The sequence below is a fragment of the Phytophthora ramorum genome, assembly GCF_020800215.1.
Source record: "Phytophthora ramorum isolate Pr-102 chromosome Unknown Phyram_PR-102_s0005, whole genome shotgun sequence".
NCBI lineage: Eukaryota > Oomycota > Peronosporomycetes > Peronosporales > Peronosporaceae > Phytophthora > Phytophthora ramorum.
Window position 1 is genome coordinate 487,010 of NW_027150651.1, and position 23,459 is coordinate 510,468.

A 23,459-nucleotide genomic window follows, 5' to 3' on the forward strand; every position below is an offset into this window, starting at 1 on the left:
ATAATTGCTGAAGGTGCTCGTAGCGATGTGTTGGAAGTATTGACACCTCCTGCAACGCTTCCCTCGGAACCCCTCACTGTTAATGTCGCATTGCGTACAGCGTTTTCGGTTTTCTTGGAGTGGGGTGCATCTACGGATACAGGAGGGGATGATGTCGTCTACGATGTTTCCTATGACAACCTGAACACAACAGAATCGAGTACAACTCAGGCAAACATCACCGCTATAGAGATATCCAAGCTAATGCCAGGAAACATATATGCAATCCGTGTGCGTGCTCGAAATTCCGCGGGAACAAGTATCTGGACACCAGACGTATATACTGAAACGGATATAACTCAACGCGGCGTCGTCACTTTTAATTTGGCTTCTTCAACTGTGTTTGAAAATGTCACGAGTGTTATAGTCGATTTGCTTCGAGTAAATGGTTCTTCGAGTACGATCACATGCAGCATTTCGGTGGGTGGAGGGACAGCTGTTAAGGATCTGGACTATACTCTACCGTTCGAGTCGGAGCGTTCTTTTACATTTGTGGGAGATCTCATAAAGCAAAGTTTTGTGGTGACTGTAATCAACGATGAAATTTACCAGTCAGCCCCACGGACAATCATTTTTTTCCTCCAGGACACAACTATCGATCGAAGCGATCCATTCCCACTGACAACTATCACACTCACCATTTTGGATGACGGAGATGCTGGAACGATCGGGTTTGCAAAAAACGAAGCCGTTGTCATTGAGAATGCTCGAGTATTAGCGCTTCCTCTGCAACGCCTCAATGGAAAGAGTACAGCAACTAGTGTGCGGGTTGTTGCATTTGGTGGTCTCCCAAGCACAACGCAACCTGAAATCGGGTTTCGTTTACCTATCGACTCCGTCAACTTTATCGACAATCAGGTTTTCGAAACGGTAAGTATTGTGATTAAGGATAACGATGCATATGACTTTCCATATCTGTACTTCTATCTGTCCTTGGAAATAACAGCCGGAGCAGCTCAAATTGGAACGAATAGTGTGATTCGAGTTGTAGTGATCGATGACGGCGATCGCTGTGCGCCTGGGAAACTTGAATCACCTATGCTTGATAAAGCAACGGGAGGAATGCTGCTACTAAAGTGGGAAGCTCCTGTCAACGTCGGTGCCCAAGATCTCTGGATCATAGGCTACAACATTTCTATTCGTACTGCCAGTACTAAGAAGTGGATAGTAACGCCGTCGAATGCGACTTCGCTACCCTTTGGAGGATTGAGTGCCCTGACCAGCTACACTATAAACATTTCAGCCATTAATGCGATTGGGCGTGGTCCAAGTAGCCCCAACGTCACTTTCCAGACTATCGATCTTACATCTCCGGGAACAGTCTCACAGATTGCGTTAGTCAATCGAACGGGTGGGCTGCTTACGGTCAATGTATCCGCTCCCCTGGATACAGGAGGGGCCCCTATAACAGGATACATTTTGTACTTTGCTGACCAGAATGAAAATACTAAGGTTAGTACTCAAACCCGATGGTGCCACATTACCCGTCGAAAAAAGCTCACTGTGATGCTTGTTTACCCAGGTGGCCTACAATGGCACAGGACTACCTTCATCGCTGATCCGTGTCAGTGTTACCAAGGCAAATACGGTTTATAATCTCCAAGCAAAGGTGTGTAGGTTTTATTTTCAACGACTTGACTAGTTAAGATTGACGATACTTCTACGTTATCACAGGCTATTAACTCTGTCGGTCCGGGAGATTTGTCCCAGTCATTCGCATTCCTAAGTGGACCCCTATCACGTCCAGGACCGCCTCGACTCCCCACGGTTCCTTTTTCGCGAACGGGTGGAGCAATAGCGTTAGTTCTAAAGCCTCCAGTTGACACAGGTACGTATTTATTACCCGTTGTTCCTATGATCCAAAGGAGAGTCCTACTGAGACACCTACATGCAGGTGGTTACGAAGACATATCATACACGATATATTACCGGGAACAAGGAACGGGAAAGAGATTTCGTCAGGCATATTGCAACACGCAAGGCTTAGACATCACAGTTTTTCGTTTGGCAGCGGATACTGTCTATGACATGGTTGGAGTTTCAATTCTCAAAGAAGATGTCAACGCACTTGCTGAAGGAAATATTTCTCTTTCCGATTCAAGTATTGTTCTTTTCGAGAAGAATTCAAGTATCCTGACTAAAACCGGGTACTTCGATTTCGGAGTAAGTGCTTTTAAGCCTTCTTTATGATTTCCATGCTAACCATCTTACCGTGCATTTAACGAATACAGGGATATATCTTCGAGGTTGACTCATCACAAACTCAATCGAGCACGGCCATAGTATACTTGCCATCGCTTAGTGCAGGTGACGGATCCATAGCTATCATGGACTTGATGAACTTCGATGTGTACGACATTTTTGTGCGTGGTGCATACAGTGACGTCGCAAACTTCACTACGCTGGCTCCAACAAGACCAGGGGTCCCACCACAACCTGTACTGGATTATTCGACAGGCGGGGCACTTAATATACGCATTTCCTGGCCGAACGACACTGGTAAGTTGCACGATAGCGTATTCTGTCTTGAGCGAGATTAACCCATGCTGTAACGGGATACAGGTGGGGTTCCCATAACGAGCTACGAGTTTTACATTGACGACAACACGGTGGGAATGTAAAAATGCAATTATCGGGAAACTAATGATTAACGCCATCACATATACTTTAGGTGGACGGGACACTGTACAGTTACTTACCACAAGATGACTTTGCCCTCGAAGTCACAGTGCAAATTGGGGGTCTAGCGCCTGAAACAACCTACAACTTCTACTATATTCCGATAAATGATGCGTCAGCATGTCCTGGCATGGATGACGATATTCCTAAAAGGGCTACGTTTGAGACGGACGTAGCCTCCCTTTCAGACCCAGTTCAACTGATACGAGCTTCTGGAGCAACCGGAGGTGGAATCCACGTCGAAATGAAAGCTCCGAACGACAGGGGTAGCGATAGTGATCTATATTATCAAGTGTACATGAGCCCAAGCAGACCAACACCAGTTTGGACTCTTGTTTATAACGGCACGGATAACGCGTATTGGCAGACTAAGCTAGAGAAGGTGACTGAGTATTTGTTCAAGGCTACGTGTATGAACGAAGTCGGGTACTCCAATTCCTCGGCGGTCTATCCACTCCGAACAACGCTGGTGTCTTCTCCAGGGCCCCCAAGCGGTTTGAATTCAACAAATGTAACAGGGGGTATGATTCATCTTACTTGGAATAGTCCAGATGACGACGGCGGTAGTGCAATCACTTCCTACTCAGTGTACGCGAAAGATACGAGTGGTGAGGTGGATTTGGTAAAAGATGTGGAAACGACCGACGTTTCTTTTGGGGGATTGCTTGCAAAACGGAAGTACGAGTTTAAAGTGTATGCGGTAAATAATTTAGGAACAGGATCGGATCCTGAAGTGGGAAGCTTCTCAACTGTGGCCGCTACACTGCCATCAGTACCCGGAGAACCGGTTGTTATCAAGTCGTCCGGAGGTGCAGTAACTTTAAAAGTGCGTGTACCGGATGATACAGGTGGCATCAAGATTGCCGATTTATCGTGTATTGTGTACGCGAATGGTGTGAAACTACCAGCAGACTCAGTATTACTACTGTCCACTGTATCTATGGGAGCTCGCCGTTTGATATCAAGGCAGCTTGCGACGGATGGAGAATCTGTTATCTATGTTTTAGCTGGAGGATTATTCCCCTCGGTGACTTACTCATTTACCGTTCAAGTGACTAACGGCGTGGGGGCAAGTGACATCACCAACGGCATCGATGGCACAACATCAGTGGTTTCCGTTCCCGGTGCACCTGTGCCGCCAACGGTAGTAACAATTACTGGTGGTGCTCTAGAGCTGGCGTGGACAGACCCAGTGGACACTGGTGGAGCTCCCATATTATCATACAGACTCCGTATGACGAGATCAGATGAGGAAGTAGGAAGCTGCGAAGGGATGATTCTATCGTGCACCATTGGAAATTTGATGTCTGTAACAGATTACGGAGTAACTCTGATTGCTTACAACCCTATCGGAGAGTCTCCGCCCAGTACCCTTGTTACGTTCACAACTGGAAAAATTTCAAACCCCCAAGAGCCTCTGAACCCCCGTATAGCGAGTGTGTCCAACGAGTTGGTAGTCATCGAATGGAATGCGTGCATAGACTTCGGCGGGGCTAATGTTGACACCTATCGCGTGGACGTGGTAGAAGTAACAACTAATTCGATGCTCTCAGGTAGCGTTCCATTGGCGCAACAGAATATCACTATCACCGGCCTGACTCCAAGAACAGATTATGTTGCTACTGTGGTAAGTTTGGTTCATCGTTCATTCATGGTCAGTGAAGCAAACTTACAGATTATATTGTATTCAACAGCGAGTAATTGGGGATGGTCTGCAAGGGAAAGCGAGCAAGATCATCTACTTCAAAACGCCGCAATCGTCCAACCAGCCTCGGCCACCTGCAGTTGGATGTCGTAAGCGCTTTCTGTAATTTCAGATGTGTCAACCTTTCTTGTTGCTAACGATACGCGTTTGCGTTATGTGTAGATTCACGAACAGTGGCAATCATTTTTTGGGAGGCTGAGGACGATGCGAACAGCTACTTTCTGTATCGGAATGGAAAAATGCTAAGTGACAATGGAGACGACATCACGTTTGAAGATACTATTGAAGTTGGTACTACGTATGCCTACAAAATTCAAGTAAAAAAGCTGGACGGAACGCTAAGTGACTTCAGCGAAGCAACTCAATTTGTTGCAACAGCTCCGATCTCCAGCGGCTTTGATTGTTTTGGTCGCAAAGGCCATATTCATTGGCACGATTACCACAATTCCGATCACGAGACGTGGACTATTAGTCCAGAAGACCAAGCCGGGCTCTTGATAAATGTAGGTTTCTTGTCTTGCTCGACATCTAACTGCGTGGGTACTAATCTGTTTACTGGTAACCGCTACCATGGCTAGATCACAATGTTTTCTCTCGAGTGCAATCACGATAGCTTAGCCGTCAGTGTAAAAACGAGCGGAACGACTACCCAGCTATGGAAAGGCGGGTGCCAGCGGGAAGGAAGCTTTATTATATCAACAGCAGCTAACATCGATAGCGTCACACTTTCGTTTACATCAGATGGGAGTATAACCTACGAAGGGATGGCACTATACTACGAATCAGTGGATTCTTCAGACGCCGTACAAGCTGTAACGGTGCCATGTCCAGTCTCGTCGAGTGGTCTATGCTCACTAAATGGTGCTTGCCGAAGCGGTTTTTGCTCCTGTTTTAGCGGCTTTGTTGGGGAAAGCTGCAGCAATGCTGTCATTTGTCCAGATGATACCACGACGTGTACTTCTTCGACGTGCGATCCAGTTTGTCTTCAGTCTCAAAACGATGTGATTGTGGTAAGTGTAAATGGAGATGATATCCAGGGAACCGGTCAGCGTATGGACACTTCTCAAAGTGGAACAGATCCGAAAGCTGTAAAATCTCTCCGACGAGCTCTAGAGCTGGTGCAGTCCAGCCAGACAATACTAATTTATCCTGGTGCGTACGACGGACCTGATAACTGCGGTGTGACAGTGTCAATATCGAATATTATTATTCGCGGGCTGAGGGGCGCTGCAGCCACTGTCATTGATTGTAAAACCTTACACCGTGGCCTAATTATTGACGGCGCCACGGTTCGGATAGTTGGATTCACACTAGAAAACGCTATTACTAGTGCTGATGGTGGATCAATTAGTGTATCTGGCGCAAAAGTACAAATTGAGGACACATACATCACCAACGGAATTTCGCAGCAGTCTGGAGGTGCAATTTATGCCTATGACTCAGATATTACCCTCATTGCTACTCAAATTAAAAACAGCTCCGCTGCTATGAATGGAGGAGCTATTTTTCTGGATAGCTCAAGTCTCGTTCTCGATCATTCCGTCATTCAGTTTTCAACAGCAAGTCAAGGCGGAGGCATATTCGCTCAAAATACCGCCAGTGTACGTGGTGACTCTACAAGCAAGCTTTGGGGGAATTTGGCTACTGTAAATGGTGGTGGTATATGTTCCAGTGGGGAATTCGATGCGCAGACATTAACCATCGTGCAAAATTCTGCTCTAGTTGGTGCAGGGATGGCAGCAATTAATGGAAAAGCAACGCTCTTGAATGTAGAAATAACTAACAACAGAGCAACCAACGACGGAGGGGGGATCGCACTACAAAATACTGCAGCTGTGTTTTTGAAATCCTCCCCAGTCCGCTTGAATCATGCCGACCGCAATGGTGGCGGAGTTTACGTGGGGTCTAACGGTACATTTGAAAGCAGCTTAGGGTCGGAGATCTCCAAGTGCACAGCAGGTAAGTTGATGCTTTAACATTTCCACACCACATGTATTGGATACTAACATCTAGTTGGCGAATACTTGCTCGTATAGCTTCTGGAGGAGGGTTGTATGTCGATGATTGGACTCGTCCAACCATCAACGGTATCGCTGTACTCGCTTCGTCAGCTACACTGTCTGGGGGTTGTGCTGCGTTTTCACGAACGTCGGCAGCTTTGAACATTGCAGTTCTCAAGGGATGCAATGCACCTACAGGAGGTGGAGTCTATGTCAGAGCTGGAAGTAAACTCACGATATCAGGTGCTTTAATCAGTGAAAACACAGCAAATATCGGAGCTGGAATGTACATCGATTCTAGCACAGTCGTAGGAGTAAATGGTGGGCCATCATCAGTGGTTCGTGACAACCAAGCTCTCATTGCAGGAGGGGGTGTTTTTCTTAGTGGAACACAGAGTTCTTTCCAGTTGTTTGACGTACTGAACTGCTCGGCACCTCAAGGAGGAGGCATTTCCGCACACAACGCGCTACTATTGACGATAACGTCGATCCACATCTTTAAAAGCAAGGCAACCATTGGTGGCGGTGGGTTATATACTAACGCGTCGACGATCACAGTAACAGATACGAAAGTGACCGAAAATGTCGCGGTGGTTGGTGGTGGAGTGTTCGCTGTCGACTCAACCCTTTCTGGTAGCATATCCATTAGTGACAATGTGGGAGATCGAGGTGGTGGAGTGGCTACTTCGGGTTCCACGATGCTGGAGGGAGCTTCTATCTATTCAAACACAGCATTGCAGAAAGGAGGAGGCTTATCAGTGGAGACGGGCATCTTATCATTGAAATCTACTGCGATCAAGTCGTGTTCTTCTCCGTCTGGTGTTGGCGGGGGTGTATCAATTTCAAGCGCTGAAGTCAGGCATTATGCATTGACCGTTCAAAATTGTTCATCGCTTCGTGGTGGAGGAATTTATGCTAATGCCTCCTCGTTCCACCAGTCTCCACGTACAGAGAGTACTGGTATCACTCTGTATGTAGCAGCAATTTCCCAAAATCTTGCAGCCGAGTATGGCGGAGGTATCTTTATTGACGGAGAAGGAACGATTATCAGCGATGCGATAATAACTAGCGGCAGTGCACCTCTCGGTGGCGGGCTCGCAGCTCTTAAGGCTAAAGGATGTGTCGCACTAAATGTTGGCATCTCTTCTTCAACTGCCACGAAATCGGGAGGAGGCCTTTTTTTCGGTTCTGGTGCGAATTGTGTATTCCGAGATTCCTGGGTGACAGAAAACCAGGCGGTAGAATCTGGGGGTGGGTTGATGGTTCAGGATGCTACATTGTATCACTCTAATGTGGAAATCGCCAGCAATGTAGCCCCAAGCGCTGGTGGAGTTTACATAAAGAGTGATTTGCTACCGGCTACTTTCTTGTGGTGGAATGATACTGCGACTAAAATTTCCCGTATCCGCGCGAATGCCATCAGTCCTCAAGGGGGGAATGGAGCGAATGTGCTGCTTAATTGTACAGACACGTGTATTCTATCGGGTACTCAAATCTCGGATGGAAACTTGCAGGTCGGACAAGGAGCGGGGATGTTTGTAAGCGGTAATGGCCATACATCGATTTCAAACTCCTTGATTGCAAACAACTCCGCTGTACAAGGTGGCGGAATCACAATAAGCGGCGGAAACATAACGGCATTCAAAAATGTAGCTGTGGTGGGAAATGTGGCAAGTGATGGTGGCGGTGGATTGTTTGCGGAAAGCTTGCAGCTATATCCACCGGAGATTGATCTTGTCAACTGTGTATTTTACAACAACTCAGCAAATAACTACGGTGGGGGGATCCTACTTCGTGCGGTATACTTGTATAGTTCATACCTGTTGGTAGTCGAGAATCGTGCGGTGAATCGTGACATTGGCAGCGGTGGTGGTCTCTACGCTGAGAAACTAGCGAGTATCATGGCCGACAATTGGTTGTTCTTATCGAATGACGCAACAATTGGTGGCGCGATTACTGGAGTGACCGGTTCCGAGGTCAGTCTCCTCGTCGCCTACGTCACTCGTGACTCAAAAACATTTTTTACGGAGACGTGGAAAGATCTTTTCCGCAATCTTGTGGGTTTCGAGTATGTAGAAGAGAGGGCTAAATACGATGTGGCCGTGCAGAGAGGTGGCCTGATCTACCTCTCCGATAAAGAATCCGTTTTGGAGCTCTTGTCATCTTACGCGACGCACGGATCAGCAGACGCTGGAGGGGGGCTCTATATCAACACTAATGCTTTTTTTTACAGTGAAGAGTCCGAGATCAGCTACAACAGTGCTAACGAGCGTGGGGGGAGTTTGTGTGTATCAAATGGTGCTCAAGCTTACTTCGTCAACGTTCAGGTGATACGCAGTGGTAAGTTATGTGTCGTTCGTAGAGCTGATGTGGAGAAGCAAGCGAAACTAACTGGTGCACATTTGTTTTTGCTGCACCACCAGAGTCCAAAACCTCTGGGGGCGGGATCTTTGTAGAAACATCGGGTAAAGTTTATGTGGAGAGCTCCAACGTATCGAACAACTTTGCTGATGACTCTGGCGGGGGTATTTTCCTGGACACGGGAGAGAAAAACGCTGTAACTCTGAACGATTCCTTAGTGGAACAAAACATTGCGAATGGCGAAGGATGTGGTGTCTTTGTTGGGCGAGAAGCTATCCTTTCTGGCTACAAGTCTCAATTTGTGGGGAATGGTGGGATGACGTCCAGCGGAAAAAGTGAAGGTGGAGGTGCAATATCTTCTGTTGATGGTGTTGTGAAGCTCACAAGTTGTACTCTTGCAAACAACACTGCACAAGTTGGAGGGGCAATTCATGTTGACCGCAGCGGTACAGCAACGATCACTGATTCGCATTTCGTGGGTAACACTGCCGATCAAAGTGGCGGGGCAATTGCGACAAATATAAATGCAAAAGTCACCATCGCTCTGAAGACTTCATTTGAACGCAACAGGGCAGATGTTGGTGGGGCCGTTGCAGCGACAGACAACTCTACTGTCTCGCTATCATCGGTAATACTCCAGAATAACCAGGCCAATGGACAAGGTGGCGCCCTATACGTTACCGATCAAGCGGAGCTTACGTTGAAAATGGGAAAACTGATTAGCAATACTGCCGTTTCAGGCGGCGCTCTCTATGGTGATAGTCTGTCTATCGTTGGCATCTCGGACTCCCAGTTTATCTCTAACACAGCATTTTCTCGTGGGGGTGCACTCTACTACCAATCCATTAAAACAACTACGACTACAAGAATTTCTTGCACCAGAAACACTGCCCCAAGCGGTGGGTGCATCTTCTGGGAATCCTATGATGAAGATCTGAAGGTGCAGCACCCATGTACATCTTGCACCATGGAGTCAAACGCAGTATACGATATTGCAACAAATACGAGAAATGTTAAAGTGTTGTGGTGGCCTGCGAACATAACAAGTGGCGTAAAAATGCTTGAACCACCGGATGAGGAATCGATTGAAGCAATTGAAACACGGAATGAAACCTTGGAGGCCACTACGTATGTATGGCCTCGACTTCAGGCTGTCGACTTGTACGGGCAAATTGAAGTGCTGGACAATCGAACCGAGTGTGTTGTGAGTGATGGCCTGTGTAGCGAGCAAACTGAGCGGGTGTTGTTTGAGCCCCGCACTCCTGTTCGTGCAGCAATTGGAGTGATTTCCTATCGCGAATCGTCTTTCACTGCAGCTAACCGAACCCCTGAAGATGGAATTTACACTACACACGTGTCGTGTGATCTGCCGGAGTCAGAAGTTCGGTCTTTCGACATGGACGTAGCGTTGTTACCATGTCAGCCGGGGTTTTCAGTCAACGAAGGGTGAGATCAAAGACTTAACTTGCCGAGGCGGACTGAGTTGCTGCGATTAATATCTTCGTGCTTTTGCTTGAACACCCAGGGTTTGTGAGCGCTGCCCAAGAGACATGTACAGGTAACTGCTGATTGCTACTAGGGCAGTGAAGATTTATTGTGTCTTTTAACCGTGGTATTTGTGTTGGTACTGTCTGGAAGTTTGGATGGTATGAAGTGCTTTGACTGTCCGTCCGGAGCTAAATGCAACATGACCGTTCGACGTGCTACGGAGACAATTGCGCAAGAACTGGGCACCATTTCGCCACGCACTCAGGAAGGATTTTATTTGTTTTCTGCTCCAGCGTCAAAAGAAGAGTCGAGTTGCTTCAAACCTTCTCAGTGGAAGAATGATGATCCATGCAAGAAGGTTGCCCTGGAAACCCCGACAAAAAGTTTATCGGATGTGATCTACGAGTGCTCAAACTACAATGACTTCAACGTGTACTGGGATTCTGAGCGACTTTTTTCCTGTCTTTCGGGAAAAGCTTTCTACACTTGCGATGTAATGCTGTGATACTCAATATTTGATCTAGGTATCTACTAACTGGATTGTGATTTCGGGTAATTGCGTGTAGGTTGAGGGGGCCTGCCAGGCCGATATTTCGATCCAGACGATCAATCTAGCCTCGGAAATGGCTTCGACAGTGAGCAATGTGTCATGTGCTAGCGGATACGATCTGACAATCTGCTCAGTATGTGCCACCGGGTTCAAGCGAGCCACGGACAACTCCTGCCTGCGTAAGCAGAGCTTTGAATCGTTCACCTCGTTCGAGCAATCATAAATTCTTACTGGTATTATTTTGTTATGTAGCATGTGATCAAGCCAACGCTAAGGTTCGAGCTTCAATTCGATGGCAGAACTTTGTCATACCAGTGCTATTGATTCTCGCACTTGTTGGTGGAATTTATGGAGTCCGAATTTATCTGCGAGACCTTACGGAAATTGGTTTACTAGCAAAAGCTAAGGCTGATAGACGGCTTAAGCTTCCAAACTCTAAAAAGGGTGAGACAATTATTTTACGTGCTGGTAGGAACTATCGGAGACAATCAATGGTAGTGGTGGGGCGAGTGGATCGTGTGAAAAACAAACTCAAAGCCCTTTTCAAGAACTACCAACATCGAAACGCAAAAATGTTGTTTGGCGTTGATGTGAGTCCACCACCAAGAACGTTCCCAGTTAGCCCAAGCAAGTTCAAGATTTTCATCGGGTTCTTCCAGATTTTCGGCAACTTTCAAAGCTCCTTCGTCGTGAAGTGGTCGTCTGGCATTCAAAATGTCATGGATTTCTCACAGAAGTTCAATCTGGTACGTTTGGAACTGGTTCGAGTTGAAGTGCTTGCTGAACTAACTGAAATACTTCAATTAGGACCTGGTTGCTATCGCCGGTATCGACTGCGTGGTCACAAAAAACTTTTACTTCGACTTCACGTGAGTGTTTGTTGTTGCTTTATCGTGCTCTTGTTTCATTTTTCTGACTTGATCATGTGCTTGTCTGGCTGATTTTGGGCTAGTGTCACTGTGACCCTCGTTGTGTTTGCCCTCATGATTATTACCGCGTACTTCTACGCTGGTATGCGCAGCTATCGTGCAAAACTACAACTTATTCCGCGCAATTGTTTGCGATGTGGACTCCCGGTGCTTGAAAGTGAAACTATTCGAAATGACGACGAAAGTTTTAACCCATTTCTGCTACTAAGAAGCTGGTGGCAGACCCATAACTTCTACAAGAATGACTCGCTGGCGCCAAATGTGGTGGAGGCAACAGAAGTTCCCCAAAACGAAAGCTCTGTCGCGGTGTCAGCTCTTAAAGAGACTCGGTCACTGAAGCGCAAGTTCGGGATGTCTCAAGTGCGAACCCCCTACCTAGGCTTGTTCCGCTCAACTCATTCCAGGTGTCCTGTGAAAAGCCATGTCCTCTCTGGTGCGATTCTTGATCGTACAGTTCGTAGTAATCTACGGGTGTGGCAAGCGCGAGTCAAGTTGCGTATGAACTATCTGACGTACCGTAACAAGTGCCTGAAACTCTACTGCTGGATGGCTCTCTTCCTGTATCCGTCGGTGTCCAAGACAATATTGACCGTCTACAATTGCCAAGAGGTTGGAGACGTCTTTTATCTGGTGGCAGATCGTCGCCTCGTGTGCTACCATGGGCAATGGGCTCTGTTTGGCGTGGTCGCGACAATCGGTGTTGTGGTGTGGGTCGTCGGAATTCCATTCTTCTTCGGCGTACTCATCTGGCTAGCACAGGATCGTGGTGTAGCTGCACGTCTGAAGTTGCTGCGCAAACCACACATGCGCGCTCAACTGCACAAGTGGCTCAAAGAAGTGGAGGAGCAGCAAGTCGCAGATGGGCGCTTTGTTCGCCACATGGATAGTCTTGAAGTGCAGGACGAGGAGCTGGCAAAGTACATGAAGTGCAAAAATTTGACGGTACGGAGGCTCATGTCCTTGCATATGAACTAGAGTGAATACTTGCTTACCCCCGCGTTTGTATACAGGACTCCACTGTGCAAGCGCGACTCGGATTTATTTACGCTGAATGTAAGTGATGTTGCAGAAATTGCTGCCTTAGACTTGCTCTTGACAGTTGTACCTGCAGATTCAAACGATTACTGGTGGTTCGAAGTTGTGGACCTTTCCCGAAAGCTTTTCTTGAGTGGGGTAATTATATTCGTGGAAAATGGAAGTGTCGAGCAAGTGCTACTTGCGCTTTGTGTTTGGTAAGACTTAGTTGGTGCATTTTGTCATGGAATCTTTGGTCATAATTTCTAACGAGCAAATGCTTGGTGTATTTGTGTGTCGTGTCCAGTCTGATGACGATGTGGTTCCTGCTATATTTCCAGCCCTATGACGGATATTCGGACAACCTCATCGCAAGCATCACTCAGTTACAGCTCTTTTTCACGTTGTGGCTTGGTGTCATGATCCGACTGAACGATCTCAATACTGAGTCACTGATCAACGTTCAGCTATTGAGTTTTGTGCTAGTCGGCACGTGCATCGCTGTTACAATCTTTGGACTGAGTATGATTGTGGCTGAAGGCCTCTCGGAGTCACAGCGGATATTCACGGAAACGAAGGCGCAGCGTAAGAAACAAGTTCAAGATGAAGTGAGGAAATGTTGGTTCAAGGCGTACAATTACGCAGCTTACGAAGCTCAAATGGTGCGATATGGAGGGCAGCTGAGCCTTAGTAAGTTCAGTGTACCTGCTATGCTTGAAGTCTTCCGCAGAGCGAAGCTGGCAGGTGAAGATCCTGAGTATGCCGGCGTGATGCCCAAAATGGAAGAAGAAAGCATTGAGCGCTCACCAATCGGTAAACGTCAGCCAGAGTACGTGCTTGAAAACAATGCAGACGATGCAAACCAACACGGGGATGCCAAAGAGGAGGACTTGCCAAAGAATGACTGCCAGGCACAACACGCAGACCATTCAGCTGGACCAGACCGAATCGAGGGCGTCGACGTAGAGGACAAGCTGCCGACACATCGTGCGTCTGATTATGTTAACGACAACGATGTAGCAACTATTCCTCAAGAACCAAACGAAACGAGGTAGATGGGGTTAGGAATGTAAACGTTTGTCAACTGTTGGAGCGTCATCTTGACGAAGAGGATGCTGTTGCTGGTAGCTTTGAGCCTTTGGCGGAGGACGATGTTGACGAAAATTCTGCTTCAAATTCGGGTGTTGCTCGACCACAGCGAGGACACGAGCAATCCGTAAGAAGTTATGCGTGCGATCAAAACAGATATAAACGGCGAATATATGTGCATGTTTATATTGCTTCGAGTCTCGGCGAAGTGGTGGTCACTTGAAAACTTTCGGAGCAAAAAGCTGGACCCACCAGCATTTAGCTGCGTTGGCCTAAAGTCATATCCATTGAGACCGCTAATTCAGCGACGTGAGTTGGGCTGACTAGATGATGGTCCGCCGCCCATGCCGTAGTTGCAGATCTGGCACTCCTGTGTCCTCCAGTGGTAGGCCCCATTGACGACATCAAATCCTACAGCAAATTCAGCACAGTATCGATCGTATAGAGCTTCCCACTCGCCAAATGTTACGATCTCATACTGGCGGGCGGGAGTCGTGCCGAGACTACACATACCAAAACCAAACAGTCAAATCAGGCGCATGATTCTCAACTACGAGCTAGCAAAGACACACAACCAAAGTACGTACGCTTGCGTAGCCTTGAGTGATTGTTCCAGCGAGAACCCCGACAAGAACATAGAGATGTAGGGCGGCACAATCGTCCTCTGATGCGACAAGCACACCAACTCCGCGTTCAACACCGGCCCGGGGGCATCATCCCCTTGACTTCGAACATATTTGCGCCACTTGTTTAGCCACTTCTTGGGCACCAAAAAGTACGTCGCGTATTTGCTGCGTCCGTTGACCGACAAATGGGGCGCCAACTGCTGCTGTCTGCCCACCGAGTCCTGCGGCGAGAACAGTCCCTTGGGGAAGCCGTTCTTCCTCTCCAGAAGCTGTAGCATGGCCTCCGAGCCTGCAATCTGTCCGTCAAACCTGGCCCTCTTCCTTTCCTCGGCCTCCAGCTCGCGCGCCTCCTGCTCCAACACACACGTTATGCAGTCGCAACACGACCGCAGCGGAAACCCCCTCAGCTCCGGCGCATAGATAGCAATTTCCCTGAACACATCCCCGCTGATAATGGAGCGTCGACTGCGCCCCACACACTGCGCCGCCGGCAGCAGGGCGTCATGGGCGCAGACAATCATGGCTCCTGCCTCGTCGAGCGACGAATTAGCTGCAATTTTGAGCTTCTCCGGCTCGGAATTGTCCTTCTTTTTAGCAGCATTTTGCCGCCGCTGCTGTCGTTTTGTGTGGCGGAACTGCAGCAAAAACTGCTCGAAGGCCTGGCAGCGCTTCTTGTAGGCGCCGAGCCATGCTCGGCTCACGACAACGCAGCTTGGCGCGCACAGCGCCGCGTCCTCGAAAGACCGCGTGGACGAGCGCGCCAGTAGCTCCTTGATACGTAGCAGCTCAGCGCCGCGCAGCACTGTGAGACTGCGGGGCCAGTGGTCCACGGAGGCCCGCAGGAAGTCCGTAACGTCGCCGAACTGCCGCGTGATGACGCGCTCTAAGGCCAGTTGCACGCACGCAGATGAGGCGGACAGAGAGCGACAGGTAGACGTGAGTTGGAGCACATCGCGCGACGATAGCAGCGAGAAGAGGTGCGCTAGAAGACCCTCCGGTAGGTGCTCCATTTCGGGAAGAGTGGCGAATGCATGTATATCCGGTTACCAATCAAATAATCCGGATAAAACGTTCCTGCGAGACTTGATGAGGTCGACAAATTAAGAGCAAACATTTGCCAAACCTGTGTAAATATATATTACGTGACATATTTTTTCACAGGTTTGGCTAATATTCGCTCTCAATTTGTCCGATTCCACCATACTTTATCCAAGTAATTCTCAAAACAATTTTTTAGTCCGCTCCGAAATTGCCCACTTCATTTAATCTGGCAAGTTACCTCGTTAAATTGATATAATATTAAATTCTGGCAGAGGGCCTCAAGAAAAAGATATTGTCTCAGATTGAAATCGGTCGCTCTGAATTTGAAACAGCGCTATTTTGGGATATTTTATGGATATTCCGATTTAAAACGAGATATTTTGGATTTTTATGGATATAATTCCGACTAGCAAAGTTCTTTTTGGTATAAAATATATTTTTGACAATATTCTTGATTTCTACACCATTTCCCACCCAAGTCTCAAAATTTTCAAATCAAGCTACAAAATGGGATTTTAGGTACTAGCGCAAAAAGTCCTTTTTTTACGTTTTGCAAAATGGATGGGTACACTTTTCAACCAAACTGCAAAGCTAGACTACGCGCCCAGCTTCATGCCGTCTCCCTTATCTGCTGCGAAGCAATGACGCAGGCAGTGTCTCTCATAACGTCACACAAGTCGCGCAGTAATCACCGTCTTGCCAAACTCCACTACCTCCTTCATCAACTGCATGCGGTGCTCCGTGAACGTGACATATTCACCACGCACCAAAAACTCTTCCTTTCTCTCGGCCATGAACCGACGCATTTTAGCTTTAAGCGAGTTCCAGCACCCCTCGATGGGGTTCAGCATCGGACTGTAGGGGCCTAGGCGCAGGACGACGAACTTGTTCAGGTTCACGATGCCATCCGCGGCCAGGTACTCGCGCGCCAGCCTCTCCACCTCGCTGTGCGCAGGCGCGTTGTCAGTCACGATCACTACCTTGGCTGGCTGCAGCTCCTCGTACTCCTCCGATCGGAGAGCAGCGACGAAAAGATCCGCCATGAAGCGCGCATTCTCTTGCTTCTTGACAGAGCCCTCACGAGTCTGCAGTAGTACCAACCCGAACCCGCTTGAGACGCCGCCTTGGACGTGCAGGTTGCTGTCTTTTGATGGCGGCAGCTGGACTACAGTGCGCTCTCCAATGCGCGACCAACATTCATTTCTAGATAAATATAAATTGAAGTTAGTCTCTTGAAACACCACCATGTTACCCTTCTTGATGTGCTTGTTCAACTCTGCGACAAAGGCCTTGCGCTTCTCCTTGTTGACGCTTGAGTTCATCGTCTCCTTCTCGATGCGCAGGCGCTTCGTCGAGTAAAGCATGCCCTGGAGTGCGCGATGCACTGACGCCACACTGACATCGACGCCAAGGTCGGAGTGGAGACGGTCGCGTAGCTGCTCCAGTGTCATGCGGCAATCCTCGTCGATCAGCTCCTCGAGCTTGCTCATGACCTCCACCGTCATTTTGACTGAAGAAGGGCGTAAGCCGCCGCGCTGCTTGGGTTCCGCGCCGGCAGCGTGGACGGCTCGGCGAGCAGTATGGTAGTTGACGTCGTTGGCAGTGGCCACCTCATTCCAGTCCTTGCCTTCTTGGAAGGCGCGAACGACGCGAGCCATTGCTTGGGCCCGCTCGAAGGAAACGCTGATCTTGGAGGGTGGCGTGGAGCTCGGTATTTGCGGGACTGAGTGCATTGTGTGGAAAGCGGGAGCTCTCGCGGGGCAATTCGCGCGGCAGGAGCCCTGAGTTCGCGCCAAAATGACTGGTGCGAGGGAGTTTGCAGTTTGCCTGAAAAGTGTACCCATCCATTTTGCAAAACATGAAAAATGCACCAATTTTGTTCACTTGAAGTGACCCAGGTTTTATCACTGCAGCTTGGTTTGTAAAACTTGCAAGTAGGGTGGGAAATGGTGTAGTTTGTCGTCGTGCTCGGCGTGGTATGCGTCGGAGTAATCACTCTCCTCCAGTCTGCTATCACTGCCGTACTGATCCTGTGCGTGGACCTCTTCATGGACATATTCGCGTCACTCGTTCTCATGACGGACAGGACCAAGGCCTTGAGGCTTTTCGTGCATCAACTGCATACACGCAGCCGGTCGCTCGTCACGCCACGAATGGCCAAACCCAACGCAGGCCAGACGCTGCCGCAGCTTACAATGCTGCTCCTACTCACGTTCTTAGGGGACAATAGGTTGAACGCTTTTTCGGGCCACACGTCTGTGAGCGACGATGACGACTCGAACTCCACGCAGCACTTGACCATCGTGTTCAACACCATCGTGAAGCCGCAGCTCTTTAACCAAGTCAACTACCGCCAGAGTGTAGTGGACACACCACTGACTGCACATTCCAACGCGCTTGAGTGTGGCATCTTGCCAGCTTCAGAGGAGATCGACGCGTAGAAGATTCCGACTTTAGAGCGCACATACACGATGCCCACGGTGAACTGAAGCTGGATGTAACCAATGTATGTAACGATCTGTTCGTGATGGCGTAGTTCGCGCTAGGGGAGATTGTGGACCCACGTCGAAAGTGAGGGGGGCATCATATCGACTCCCATCCAAGCCATCTATAAACGGCCGCTCTGTAGAAGCCAAACTTCTTTTCACCGTAGGATCAATTGGAGATATCCTGTGATACATCTCTCGAACGTGTGTGCGTATCGATCGCGTGTCGTGGAGTTTGGGTGAAGTCATTTTGTTGCGTTTGGCTGTTTGAATCATCCCGAGATCGCTAAAAAGCCGCTCCGTGGTTGCAGTATTCACTACAACCAAGAGAATCGTAATTGCGAGTTTAGGAAGTCGACTATTTGGAACCTGTTTCGCGACGTGTTTCCAGTATTCTTCATACGAATTGTCGAGCCCCGTAATACGTGCGGATGTCAGTCGACCTTCAATGCATTTGTCCATCTCGCTTCGGACACAACCGTAATCCTCATCAATTAGCCGACGGTAGTAGTACACGGCAAACTTGCCGAGTTGGGTGGGTGAAGAAATGGGAGCATTTTCAGCACCATTCGTGACCAATTCGAGTGCTTGTGGTACAAGAACAGGATTCAACACAAATGCCAACATAAACAAAGGCTGTTCACACTGTTTCCATCGCTTCTCAACACACCTAACTAACGACATCCGACAGGCATCATCGTCCTGATACTCGTTAAATCCACGAAATATATCACCAAATGAGACCACAACATCACCTAAAGTATTCTCATCTCGTTGAAGTCGATATGACGCCGCTGATAATGGGGAAATAATATTTTCCGCTATTGATAACTTTCCCCAGAATGAGCCATCCGACAATTTTTTTAACGTGTCTGGCAAATCTTTTTGAAGGCGATATTTATTCGCGAACATTTCTAGACAAGTGCGAACTCGAAGAAGCGAAGCAAAACAGTATTGCATACTGTTCCATCGAGTCTCACACAGGGTAAACAGAGCCAGTGGTTTACAGTAGCACTCCTTCATCAGTACCGCAGCACGAGGAAGCCACGTCGCCGAAGATGCGTTTAGGCATTTTACCACGGCTGTTGCCTGCTTCGCCACTGAAGAAAATGACGATCGCAACACCTCCTGAACTAGATTGTTAATATCATGAGCAAAGCAAAAAGAAAGGTAACACGGAACCAACGCTTCGCTAAAATTCGGCGCGCTCTTCCACACTGACCATCATTGTCGGTAACTAGGGCTCCAATTATCCAACCTTCCTGAGTAGCCTGTTTCAGAAGACCCTCCATTTCATCCGCCATCGTGGCAAGAACCTCCTTTGGGGAGTGCGTAGGTAAGGGTACGACCCGAAAGCGCCAGTTGAAATCCCAAAACATGCTCTCTCGAAATATTTTGCCAAACGTCCGCGAGTGCCTTTACACGCCCACCACTGGAATTCTGTTTTTCTTTCAATCTTTTTGTCTCGATTTTCTTGCAGTGGGCAGCGTGCGCCTTGCGAATACGTCCACCCAGAATTCGGCGAGACGGTAGATAAGCTGTTATTCCAGGGCAGAGGTATTCCAGCAGTGCTCTTGTCGATTCTCGTTCGATGAATAGGTCAGCCAGGACGTTATCAGATTGAAATTGAATTAAAAGTCGCTCCAGTTCGCCTTTTTGCTGCTTCGTAAAACGTGTAGGGGTTATTGATCGCTTGCGCCGAGGCGATTTCTTTGCTGATGTGAACAGGCGAGTGGTGACAGTTCGCTTTCGCTGTGGGGGGCCTACACTTGAGTCCGTGTCCTTCTGGGCTTCGAATCTGGAGCTTATCACAGTAGCTTGATAGTACTGACATACCTTCAAGTGACCAGTGTAGCTATAGGCATGCCCTAACACCGGAACAGGGCCATCAATATCGGGGTCTTTTGAAAACGCCAAAGAGCAGTGGTCGCACGTAGCCACCATTACTTTTTGGGATATGATCCGACCTCGTAAAGTGATTCTTCTCCGGGACATGAGGTCGAACCATCTTCACAGGTTGCACACTAGCAAATGAACGAAATGATCTTAGACAGCTGCGCCTTCGACAACAGTGAATCAGACAAGATAGAGGCGCGTATCGGAGGGGCAGATACGGTGACCCAGACAGGAGAAGGCCGGACAACAGCAACGCGAATATTATGCGGCAGCAAGCTTTGTCGACACGTGTTGTAGCTGTTTGTACGAAGACTCAGATTTATTTCATTTGGATATTTGTATACCATATAATACACGAGTGAAACTCAAAAGGCGCCTTTACTATAAGACGAATAGTCCGCTCTTTCACCTAAACTGTGATTGGGCGCCTTTTCGAAAGGCGGTAAAGGCACCCGTTGCCATCGCTGCTGGGACTGCCGCAAGAGCCGCCGCATAGCCCTGGCCATTCCCTCTTTTTCTCTCATCTAGCACAAGTGCCCCGTAACAACCCAGTGCATTTGCTTTGGGTTCACTGCATGTTTGTATACCAGCCACCTCTGCTGTCAATGCAAAGCCTGCTGACTCTGATTCGAGGTTTACATTGCTGTTCCGCAAGGAGGTTAAGCTTTGTGTTTGATGCTGCGCTTAGATGTGTGTTTGATTGCTCTGTAACAAGGTTAACTTGCTGTTCCAATTGGAGGTTAAGCTTAGGGTTCAATGTAGAGCTATCAATGTCTATCCCCTGCTACTGATTTTAAGGCACGTAATACACCCTGTATTAACTCCTTATGCTCTACATCGTCTATTCTTCCGTTGTGTTGATCGTGTTGTCCTCAACAGCTGCCTCTTAGATGAACTTCTTTCGAACAAGAAGGCGGCGCTCTTTTTTGAAGGCAGCGACGACAGTCTGGCTCAGGTGTTCTCGAGGCTTCACTAACCCGGATGTTGTACGCCTTGCGAGCAGCGATGCATAGCGTCTTGAACGCCTTCGCGGAGCTGATGTCGTTCTTCTTGGGCTTGATTGAAGGCGTGGCGGATGCTTCGCTGGTTCGGGTGCAGAACGGAGAGTGAGCATCAGCGTTCTACAGGCGATAATCATGAACAGCAACGACTGGTTGCGGCGACAAAAGGTAAGTCTGTACGCAACTACGTGCTTAAACTAAACCTAGTATGTTGGTGGTGTGCGAAGAAGCAGGGTCAACTACGTGGCCGGCGGCTTGAAGTTGCTTCTAATGGCGAACGTGTTCGTTGAGGTGGCCTGACTTGTGCAGCTTGCGCATGGACTTCAGGACGTATGAGCTGTGATCTTGTGCTCGCGGAGATACAACGGCAACTGTGTCTCCGCGTTGGTACCAGCTTTCAGGACCTCGTCTCGATACCGCGGTGACTTCTCGTCGAGCTCGAAGCCATCCCAAAGGAACAGCTTCAAGAATGCGACGATCAACTTGGCGTTCGACTGCACGTCCTCCGTTGAGCTCCACACCCGCGGTTCCTGAGCGTATCAGGAAAACCAAGCATCTTTCAGGTTGGTAGTAGCAGAGGTACGCCGACGCTTGGTTTGAGGATCGTTGCTGCTTGTATCTTCACTTGAAATCATTGCTCACGGAGCTTCTTGTTGTATGTTGTGTACCTTAGCCTCCATGATAAACAGCCGAGTGTCCAGCTTCAGGTTCACTTGAATTAATTGTTCAATCAAGGCTGCTTGTTGAAGAAACATGGGGTATTGTGGGATAGGTGCCGTGGTGTCTTGGGTGGTTGTATGTTTTGCTTCAGATGTTGCCGTTGCGTTCGAAGACAGGGACGACGACCACGCCAGCAGATCGTTGACAAAAAAGTCTTTTTCAACTGTGCAAGCCTCGATGCGTTGAATTGCCAGTCCATTAGTGCTGAGACTTTTCAAGGACGGATAGTACCGCAGCAGATACGCCATGAAAGTGTCGATGACGCGCGCGCTCAAGTTGTACGGTGATGCCTCCAGGACAGACGAAGCATTGAAGAGTGCTGCTGCTACGGACTGGGTCTTGGACTGGTTATCGGAATCGAAGCAGTCCAACGTCAGAAGACAAACGCTTTGTTCGGGGTCGAGGCCGCTCAAGACTCGTGCAACCCTGTGATCCTCGGCAGGAGTGTTGAAGACGTACGCGAAGGCCTTGTTCGTCGCCGTCATGTTTCACGCTTCACGGTCGAAAATCCACTGCACGCACATTCCAGCTCCATTTGCATGCTAAGCACCGCCGCGCCGAAAGGAATGCGGCGTCAGACGCTCGGCCACGCCAGCTTTTTTGGCGACTCTGTCCAGAACGCGATTGACGTAGCTGTAGATCCTAGGAGCAGCATCGGCCGTCTTGCTCTCATCTGACTTCTTGGCCGTTTCGTGTAGCGGGATCGCAGCTTCCAGGTGGTCGATCAAGTCAATCAGAGGGGTAGCGAGTGTCAGCGTCGCTCGGGAGACTGTCTGCGGCTCCGAAAGTTGGCTCAGAAGCGAAGCCGTCGGAGAAGATTGCGTCGCCAGTGCAAGCGCGATGGCGAGAAGCGGACACGTGGAGAAGTCGTCGTCGGGAAAGAGTGAGAGGCCTTATTCTTTTGCAGTCTTAACCCGGATAAAACGTACGAAGAAGATGTCGCCTGCGCCAATGGACAGGTTGGCCTTGTGAAGCATCGTAAGATCCGACGCACGATATATCATCATCTGCTTGAGCGTGTTTTTCGTGCATGTAGGAGCCTTGTTAACAAACGTCCCCGGCTCTCTCTCTTCATACAGTACCGTTCCAGCACTTGTCCCTTCTTCAGCAGAATCTTGTCGATCCCCGCTCGATGCTGAGGGAACTGTTCCAGCAGCCAGGTCTTGGCTTGTCGGTATTACTGCATGACTGAGTGTCGGACTAAGAGCTGGTCCTTGCTTGAAGGCGAGGTACATGCCCAACTTGTCTACCACAGCCTCCAAGACGAGTGAGGCACTCTCGCGCTGCATGCACACTCCCAAGTACTCCCAGCTGACGGATTCCTCCTCGAGAAACTTCAGGAACAAGCGTGCTGCGCATTCTTGAGCCCGCTTTGTGTTGGCCGGCGCGAGGTCGTTCAGGCTCATGTTGGGTCGGAGATGTCGGAGCTTGGGTGCTATTCTAAGAATATACGAATGACTTGCAATCTGTAGAGGGATATCAATAACTTCTCTGCTCTCTCCGACACGATACGTCGGAGGTGTGGCTGTGGGACCTTTACGAATCAGCTAGATCTCTGATTGGTTAGAATAAATCGCACAGACTGATTTGATTCGTTATAAGTACAACAATTGTCAATCCATTCTTCCTATTGGTCGTTAATATACACAGTGAAGTTAAGTGTGATCGGAGATTTGACGATATTCATCCATATCATTCAATGGCATACTGCCTCGTGGCATGGAGTCAGTGGTGTCCGCATGCATGGCAACGTCTGGCAGCAAGAGCTCAACAACAACGTGTGGTTGAGGAATGCCGTACATCTGTAGCCAGGCCGGCCACGTGTTGACGAAGTT

General features: G+C 48.7%; 4 protein-coding genes across 4 annotated transcripts; 3 read left to right on the top strand and 1 right to left on the bottom strand.

Annotated features, from left to right (window-relative positions):
- Positions 1-1,077: 1,077 nt before the first annotated feature.
- KRP23_5822 (Titin) lies at positions 1,078-5,001 on the top strand (the record flags this gene model as incomplete). The annotated part of the gene is made up of 10 exons (XM_067890936.1): positions 1,078-1,491; positions 1,562-1,648; positions 1,714-1,867; positions 1,934-2,202; positions 2,271-2,538; positions 2,602-2,648; positions 2,711-3,239; positions 4,200-4,345; positions 4,413-4,512; positions 4,586-5,001. The coding sequence occupies 10 exons, from the start codon at positions 1,078-1,080 to the stop codon at positions 4,999-5,001; spliced, it is 2,430 nt and encodes an 809-aa protein (XP_067745340.1).
- Positions 5,002-8,324: 3,323 nt separating this feature from the next.
- KRP23_5823 (uncharacterized protein) lies at positions 8,325-13,820 on the top strand (the record flags this gene model as incomplete). The annotated part of the gene is made up of 13 exons (XM_067890937.1): positions 8,325-8,763; positions 8,847-9,131; positions 10,101-10,230; positions 10,310-10,342; positions 10,423-10,765; positions 10,839-11,001; positions 11,075-11,266; positions 11,321-11,568; positions 11,630-11,691; positions 11,775-12,693; positions 12,762-12,804; positions 12,863-12,983; positions 13,073-13,820. 13 exons carry the CDS (start codon positions 8,325-8,327, stop codon positions 13,818-13,820), a joined length of 3,726 nt encoding a protein of 1,241 aa, XP_067745341.1.
- Positions 13,821-14,155: 335 nt separating this feature from the next.
- Positions 14,156-15,490, bottom strand: KRP23_5824 (uncharacterized protein; the record flags this gene model as incomplete). The annotated part of the gene is made up of 2 exons (XM_067890938.1): positions 14,156-14,357; positions 14,442-15,490. The coding sequence occupies 2 exons, from the start codon at positions 15,488-15,490 to the stop codon at positions 14,156-14,158; spliced, it is 1,251 nt and encodes a 416-aa protein (XP_067745342.1).
- Positions 15,491-17,596: 2,106 nt separating this feature from the next.
- On the top strand, positions 17,597-17,962 carry KRP23_5825 (Plasma membrane calcium-transporting ATPase 4; the record flags this gene model as incomplete). Its single annotated transcript, XM_067890939.1, has 1 exon — positions 17,597-17,962. One exon carries the CDS (start codon positions 17,597-17,599, stop codon positions 17,960-17,962), a length of 366 nt encoding a protein of 121 aa, XP_067745343.1.
- Between the last annotated feature and the right edge of the window lie 5,497 nt (positions 17,963-23,459).